Source organism: Barbus barbus (assembly GCF_936440315.1).
Source record: "Barbus barbus genome assembly, chromosome: 4".
Lineage (NCBI taxonomy): Eukaryota > Metazoa > Chordata > Actinopteri > Cypriniformes > Cyprinidae > Barbus > Barbus barbus.
Genome location: NC_136732.1, coordinates 19,370,038 through 19,378,815, shown reverse-complemented (window position 1 = coordinate 19,378,815; position 8,778 = coordinate 19,370,038). Strand labels below are relative to the sequence as shown.

The 8,778-nt window shown below is 35.4% G+C and overlaps 1 protein-coding gene across 2 annotated transcripts in view; it reads right to left on the bottom strand.

The window, feature by feature from the left end:
• Positions 1–3,921: 3,921 nt before the first annotated feature.
• The window catches only part of LOC306868712 (caspase recruitment domain-containing protein 11-like), a 35,677-nt gene continuing 30,820 nt past the window's right edge, over positions 3,922–8,778 (bottom strand). For both annotated transcript variants that reach the window (XM_079415007.1, XM_079415008.1), the window contains exons 22-24: positions 7,707–7,831; positions 6,194–6,309; positions 3,922–6,057 (exon numbers count right to left, since the gene is read on the bottom strand). In XM_079415007.1, the coding sequence (XP_079271133.1) occupies positions 5,853–6,057; positions 6,194–6,309; positions 7,707–7,831 (446 nt within the window). In that variant the 3' untranslated portion in view covers positions 3,922–5,852. The remainder of the gene's footprint in view (positions 6,058–6,193; positions 6,310–7,706; positions 7,832–8,778) is intronic.

Sequence of the window (8,778 nt, the reverse complement as noted above, 5' to 3'; positions counted from 1 at the left end):
AGCGTGCATGCAGTTAGCACTGCTAGCGCCGCTAGCGTGATTAGCTGCAGCCTCGAAACGAGCATAAAAAGTGTTCAGCTCGTCAGCCAGAGAAGCGTCCGCATTCCCCGATCTGGATGGTGGTGTTTTATAGTCCGTGATGGTTCTAAGTCCCTGCCACAGGCTCCTAGAGCCGCCATGTTGGAATTGCGACTCTAGTTTCCTCCCGTAGCGCTGCTTCGCCTCCTTCACCGATCTGCGTACGCTGTAAGATGCAGCCTTGTAATCATCCATGTTCCCGGTGATGAGCCCTGTGTTGTAGGCAGCGGAGTGGGATCTCAGGGCGTCGCGGATGGTTTTATCCACCCACGGCTTCTGGTTGGGAAACGTCCTGATGATGGTTTTCTGCACCGTATCATCCATTAATTCATCACTGTCATTAGGATATGTCCCCAAAACCTTCAAATGGTGGATGATCATCACTGAATTCAATAATGAAATGCCTTTAACTGAAAATCTTTTTTTTTATCTTTTCATTTTACATTATTGACACACTATTTTCCTTTTTTGATATTGTGTAGTTGCTTTGACACAATTTACATTGTTAAAAGTGTTATATAAATAAATAAAGGTATAATATGAAGCAGATTATTCAATGTCATTCACAGCATAGGAAAACAGTCTCTGATTGGTCGCGATTCAGAGTTCTTAAACCTATTTGTTGAGTTGGTATGCACAAGGAAAATGTTTAATGGAAAAGCTTTCAAGTTTATTTTCCAGCAGGAGGTTAAGAGCAACACGGTCATGATGACACATTTTGACCCCCAAATCAGAAAGAAACACAAAAACATACAAGTATCCATTTTTCTCATTGGGCAAATTGCTCTTGATAGCATTCTTGGAGAGTGTTGAAGCAAGCTAATGCTGAAATAACCAGCACTGTCGTCCATGTTTCTCACTATGCTTTGAAGCAAAGGTAGCAATGCAGCACCAAGTGCTATAAGTTTGGGAAATCAGGACTGTTCATTTGTTATGATGATTTGTATTTAATTTAGTAAGATGCATTAGCTTTTCTAACACACACACACACATATATATATATATATATATATATATATTAGTGCTGTCAAATTATTAGTTTTGATTAATCGCATTCAAAATAAAAGTTTTTGTTTACATAATATATGTGTGTGTACTGTGTATATTATGTATATAAATACATGCACATACATGTCTTTACATGTATATATTATATTCTTTTAATTTATATATAAATATATTTAATATATAAACATAGCATATTTTTCTGAAATATATACATAATACACACAGTACACACATATATATTATGTAAACAAAAACTTTTATTTTGGATGCGATTAATCGTGATTAATCGTTTGACAGCACTAATATATATATATATATATATATATATACATACACATACACACACACACATATATATATATATATATATATATATATGGTTATTATTAATTATTAAATTAATTTAAAAATCATTAAATAATAATACTCAAATGAGACATTAGATGGCATTAGACTTTTGGTAAGTCACTCTGAATAACAAATGTAAATTTCATTTCTCCTTTTTGGTGTAACAGTATTGTCTTATGGAAAGTCTTTTGCATATTAAACATACTGAGCACAGTCTGTGCAATATGTCAGCAAAAAACGAAATTTGGGTGAACTATCCCTTTAATAAGCAAGTTTTATTTTTACTTTTTTATTCACCTGCTTGTTTTTGAAGGAGACTTTATATAACTCTTTTTTTCTCAAGCATGGATGTTCATAGTGAGGCAAAAGTGCTACTTTTATTAGTTCTTTCTGTTGTTTTTTCATTTAGTTTTATTTAGTTTTGTTTTGTGCTATGTTTTATTTCATTTGTTTTGTGATTTGTGTTTTGTTATTTGTGCTTTGTTTTGTTAGCTCAATAGCCGTTCACCACTAACTGTTGTTATAGGGTACGAGCTTCGTAATGAATCTTTCAAAAATAAATAAATAAACAATGTCAGAATGTTAAGTGATGGGTGAACTATTCCTTTAACCTTGTTTTCAAAAGGTTATTTAAAACTACTCCTTAAGAACATACAGAACAAATAGTCCATAAAATAATGTTTTCCAGTACAAATGCTTGCCAAATGTATTTAACAGGGGAATCCAAAAGTAAAACAGATTTAAAGCTTTGTCCAGCCTAATTAAGTGAGATAAGAATAAACCAAACCCAGCGGCCGGGCATGTTGTCTCAGAGGACCATAGAGGAAAATGTCTAATTAAATAAATAAAACAGCAAATAATTACATTTAGGCCACTCTTTGATTCCAGCATAATGACTCTCATACATGGACAAGTGTATGTGTCATTAATGGAGGTCTGTACTTGATGGCCACAATGAAAAATGGCTGTTATTAGCCTGAAGAAGGCTTGCTGGGAAAAAACATGCCCACGTTTAGCAAGAGGAGGGGGGAAGAAAAAAAAAGAAAATGAAAATAAGAAAATAATATAATAATAAAAAAAAAGAAATAATATATTTTAAAGAGACAATTTTAAGATTTAAGAGATGATTAAACATTTCAAGGTTGCAGATGATGAGCCAATAATTTCCTCTCCTAATCAAACCAATGATCTTGAAAATGTGTTTTTATTAACAACTGTATCAAAGGCACAAAGTTCTCTGCACATTCGAAAGCGCATTTAACCATGCAGAAAACATTTATCTGTGCTTTGGTGAGCAGCTAGAAGAGGAGCTACATTTACATTTATGCATTTAGCAGACGCTTTTATCCAAAGCGACTTACATTGCATTCAAGTTACAGTTTTTACATTTTATCAGCTCTTGCTTTCCCTGGGAATAACTTGGGAGCTAAATGCCTTGTGCTTCTCAGAACAAAGGATGAGTGGGATCTGATGGCTTCTGAAGCTGTGGGTGAAATAGGGAGATACAGATGGCCTAGACACAAAAGTTCTGATGTCTGTGACAGACACTCCTTCACGGAGAGTCTATTATGACATTTCAGCTCCGGCGCTCCTCACACGTTTGACTGATGGATGCAGGGACCACCGCATTTAACAGATTGCCAAGCCATCTGCCATAGCGAAGTGACACGCTCGCGACGTACGCAACACTTCCTGTAGCAATCAGCTGTGTGAGAAAGGCACAAAGAAAAACCGCTGGAAGGTACGGCAATGAAAAACTCAATCAGGGTTGTAGAGACCGGATTTTCATGTTGTGGGTTTTGAATATATTATGATAAAGGATACAAATTAGCTTGTGCGTGATCTCTAAGTACATGGACTACAATGCGCAGAAACCAGCATTGTTTGTCTGGGACTTTCAAAACATAATGTGTTTGCATTGATGTGCAAATTATATTTTCATATCTCTACTTCCTCTTGGCCTTTTATGCATTAATATTAACAGGTATAAACAATAACCTGACATATTTAAAAGCAAGCAAACATGGCATTTCACTCTAAAAAAAAACAAACAAAATGGGCTTAACTAGAGAAAGTTAGTCTTTTAGGGTTGTAAACAAGCTAATGTGACGCGTTCTGTTACATGAAACCGATTTCTCCTTGTTTTAGTGAGCGGCGACAGATCCGAGAGCCTCTTCAATGGTGTTTACAATCACAGTGGAAAGTTGGTTTACCGTCAGAGTTGTTGTCTGCAAGTGACGCTACTCTGAAAGGAACCACCACCAACACCACATGAAGCAACAAGATGTCTGCTTGTCAGGGACCAACTGAAATTTCCACTGTGCTGCTCGTGACACACACTCTCCAGGATTTCTCCTCTTTTTAAGCCCTTTTACTCAATTTCAGTTCTCATTTCAACAGCAAAAACATGTCAGTTTCTTTCTGAAGCACAATGCACGGGAAAATCTGCATCAGATCTAGTGAGTTTTAACCCAGAAAACAGAAACTCTACTTCTCAAAACCATTTATTACATAAAACACACCAACGTTGTGTCAGCAGTACATTCCTGTGTCTGTTTATAAAAAAATTATATTTACAAAAACAGAGAAAAACCAAAGCTTGGGAGTTGAATATTACACAAAAAAGACAGTTTCTTAACCCACTTTTTTTTTTTTTTTACAAAATGTGATGCCTCAACACCCCTGAATAAGATGGCATTAGATATTATACAAACATTAACTCCAGCCTGTCTTCTAGACAACAGACATTTCTATTTAATTTTATTAAACAAGTGCTAAGGGTGGTACATTCAATTTCCCCTTCAATTGCATCAATCCCAACAATTAATATATACACATACCAATATGCTGTATGTTTAAAATCACAGGGGTCAACATAAGTGTAGTTGACATCAGTCATTCAATATTGTTTCACAATTTTTATAATTATTACATTTGCACTTTTCATGACTTTGTAGTATATGACTGATTAACTGGAATATTTGTACTGTAATAAATACAAATAATCAAATATATGAAATACATTTAATTATAAAGCTTTAAAAAACAAATAATCCAACTGTATGGGTCAAAGACAGGACGTCCCATTTTGGTGTCTGCACCAAATTAAATTTACAGAAGTGATTTCATATACAAAGAAAGCATATTAAATGCAAGAAAAGTGTCAACTGTTTTAAATAACTTTTCTGAAAAAATGTCAAAATATGGGAGAAATAATGTTCCATATTCATTCAGCGTAAAAGCTATATCTATGTAAAATTAAAACATACTTAATCTGACCTGTACTTATTAAAATGTATAAAAGAAAAATTGATCTTGCTAAATTTTATTACAATTTAATCAAATGGGTATTTGTACCCGTTTCTTGACAAATTTGGTTTGAAGGATAGTGGCAGAGAATGGTAAAGATTTATAATTACAATGAATTAGTCATTCATGCCATTATGTCATCTAACAATTCTTGTTTTAAACACGCCCGACAAGATCTTTTGGCATACAACTACCGATACTCTGAGTGACATTTTAGTGGGCGTCTTCTGTAAATTATGGGTAACTAACTAACTTGTTAGTTACCCATAAATCATGGTATTTCAAAATGGCAAGCGGTTTTGGAACATTAAGTAAACATCAGAAATAGCTCTCACTATGATAACATCGAAGATAAGAGCCCACTTTAGGACGTCAATCAATGACAGCTTAAACAGACTCCAAAATAATGCCAACATAAAAATACAAAACCCCACAAAGTTGCAAATTACAGTAATGAGCTTGACATGTCATGTACAGTAATGTACAGTATAATGCCATTGAAATACAGTATGACCTACCGATACAGTAAAACCTTGGCAAGTATTAAGGTAGCAGCTGAAATGAGCACAGAAATAAGCCACGTGTGTTATCGGCACAGAGATTAGAAACACATTACAAATGTAGGTTTGCATTAAAATATATACAGACGATCACTAATATTAATTTATGTAATGTGCCAATAAAAACAAAAGTACATACTGTATATTGCAACAATGGTGGCATCAGATCCAAATTACAGTTATACACAAACCAGCCAGAATACTGCTGAAGTGAAATTAAATTGGCAGCCCTATATTGAGCATTACAGGTGGATGCTGGGAAGGATAATGCTTTATTGACAACAGCTCCGCTTCAGGAGAATTAATAGATAAGAAGCTCTGGGAAGAGAACATTTCCACTGCTTACAATGTGAACCTCAGGAGCATCACATGGTACCTCCACGTGTTTGGTTTTTTTTTTTTTTTTTGTGACAGCAGAGAGAAACACACCTCACCTTTGACGCATTTGTCACTTCCTGTTCACACGCCTGTGCTGCTTGCACACATTCCACGCGAGCTGAAAACAGAGTTTTGGTGCGCCGTAAGTCGTTATTCGTTCATGTGATCAGGTCACAGCAGGTCCTGCTCCACCCAGACTGTCTTCTTCTGCTCCTCAAAAATCTTTTCCTTGATGATCCTGACGAGATCCTCCACCCCACCCCAAGAGTCAGGCTCCACACCCGCATACAAGCACGGCAGCATCTCCAGCTCCTTCTCCTTGGAGCGACACATCTTCAAGAACTCCTCCTCAGAGTCCACCTTCAGAGGGAGCTTCCTGCTCGAGGAAAACACCAGAAACGATCACTAAATGATCTGAGGATCATTTGACCTTGAATAATAAATTAAACCTCTTCAAACTGAAACTAAACAATGAATATGACACTCATTTAAGACCTTGGAAGAGTTCTTGCCTTAATTTTTTGATGTTCCTTTCACAGATTTTGATGAAGATCACGATGGGGTAGATCTCTCTCCTCAACAAGTCTTTCACACAGCTCAGATCAGCTTCCAGGAGACAGTGCTTATTCTAAGAAACAAAAGACTAATTTAATATAATTTATTTTCCTAAAAATACACTTTTTAAACTTTCTTGCATTTAATATTATCAAAAAGCAACAGCTATTGAGGAATCTAAAAAAATATTGTAAATATTACAATATAAAGCAGAAAAGAGAATTGAGAAGTGCAGAGAGAATTGAGAACTCGTCCAGTGAGGTGTCGGTTCTCATTTTTGTCCTGTTTTTGGCACACCTCTTGAACAAGTGAGATTTGCAGTGGAAAATTAGACTCATCTCCAGACACATTAGCAAGTGAAAAACAATATGCTGCCTCTCATCTAACCACCTGATAAACCCCCAACAAGCAGATTGCATCTGCAGCCATCAGGAGCATCAGGTCTGTCTCCTACATACCACTGCTCATTCCCCTTTCAGTCACATTAAACAGACTTACAGAGCACTTTGTTTGTATAAAAGTCTTTTTGAATAAAGAGTAGGATCCACTCTGAGGAGGAGAAGACAGGTGGTTTCAAAATGACAAGTGTGAAACATTGCTTAATCCAACTTTAAAAGGGTCCCAAGAAAGATGTTTTTTTATTGCAATATGTCTCTTGAGGTTCAATTAACCCTGAAGTTTCTTAAAAAACAAAAAAGGAAAAAAGAAGGAAAAAAAGAACATTCTGACCCTCTATCTGAAATGATCCGTTTTAAGGGGTGACTCCCCTAAAAAAGCATGCATATAAATGGCCACTGTATCAAGGTACAGACAAAACAGTATCAATGTTCAGTCAAAGCCACTTGTTCCCAACACGTACGCGTAAAAGTGACGGAGCGGGTATGTTAACAAAATACTAAAATGTACCGTAAATTTTATTATATTGTACTCTTCAATAGCATTCAACTGAGCATGTGTCTCACGGGCAAAATATAGCAAAAAAAGTGCACAATGATTGGAGGGAGGCGACGCTTAGGTGCTATGGGACGTGCACTCCTTTACAGATTAAAATAGGGGAATAAAATATAAGGCAAGTTGGGAAATAGGTAAATAAATGTAGAATTGCACTGTTTCCTCACGTGCATCAATCGGAGTGAAGTTAAGGCATGTGCGACGCTTAAGACACACGCTCCATTATGGAATAAAAGAGAGGAAAAAATATTCAAGGTAAAGTGACAAATGGTACGCTTAAAGGTGTAGAAGGAGAGGGTGGCTGCATTGTCAATTTTAAAATGTGCATCAATTGGAGTGTCCAGTAGCAGCGAGAGACCTTTAGGCAGGTGAAAAGCAGTTAATGCGTATCGTGGCTGTGTAAGGTGTAGTGTGACAATCCCATTGGTGTCTTTAGGAAAGGGAAATGACAGCACATACAAGCAAAAACATAATTTGGCTATTATTAAATTCTTCTGAAAATAACATTTATTACTGTACCTTGAAGGAAACCGCTTCGATGTTTTCTGGGGTGATGCATTCATATGTGCATGCCTGCTTTTCTTTGAAATAAATGATGGGCTCTATCTTCTGTTTCATGAGGAATTCATCTTTTGTCACAATGTCTGCAAAAAGATGAATTAATAATTCTTGTAAGTAGGCATGTCAAGGAAAACATTGCTTGTATCTAGGGAGGGCATCGTAAGGGTTTTATAAATTGTGGTTCTGATTCAGTTACTATTATTAATTCCAGTATCTTAAAGATTCCATTTATGATTATTCTGAAAAAAGAGCTCCCAATTTAAAGCAAAAATTAAACTCTGCTAAGGGTGTGTAGTCAAAGATACACACTGTGGCATATGAACAACGAGTCATTACACTTATGTCTCACATTCTAATTAAGTGCACTTTAACTCATCCAGACTGATTTATGATTTAAAGAATCTTCTAAAAGGATCCTTTCATTCATGAATCTAACTATAGTGCCTTGCTGAAACCATTTCTTCTGCAGAATCAGCAGCAGTATAGCAAAAAAAAGTGCAGATCTTCTTGAACCATTATTGAAACCAAATGTCATCAAATTACCCTGGTTACTTGATTATTTTTTAAAGACAGTTATAGGTAGCCCGATAATGGGTTAAACCAATAATCATAATTTTTTACTTGATCAGTTGTCAGTTCTTAAATGTTGGGTTTAAATTATGCCATCTGATGAGTTTTTAAAATAAAACTCCATTACACCACTGCATTCTACAGAAAACTACATTGTTCACAGGAAGCTTGTTATTTTAATGTCTTGTTTGCATAAATTATTTGATTTTTATTATTTAATGCAATTTTAGTCTTGTAAAGCAGGCTGATCAACTTCAGAAGTTAGTGATAAAATATTCAGTTATTGTGTAAAAAATAAAAATAAAAAACAGAAAAAGAATGATAAATATAAGTAAAAGAACACATAAATCAATCAATCAATCAATCAATCTCTATCCCTAACCTACTCGACATTAATAACTGATAATGACTGGATTTATCTGAGGTTTATTACATGCATTCAAAAGCTTGAGCTAAACAT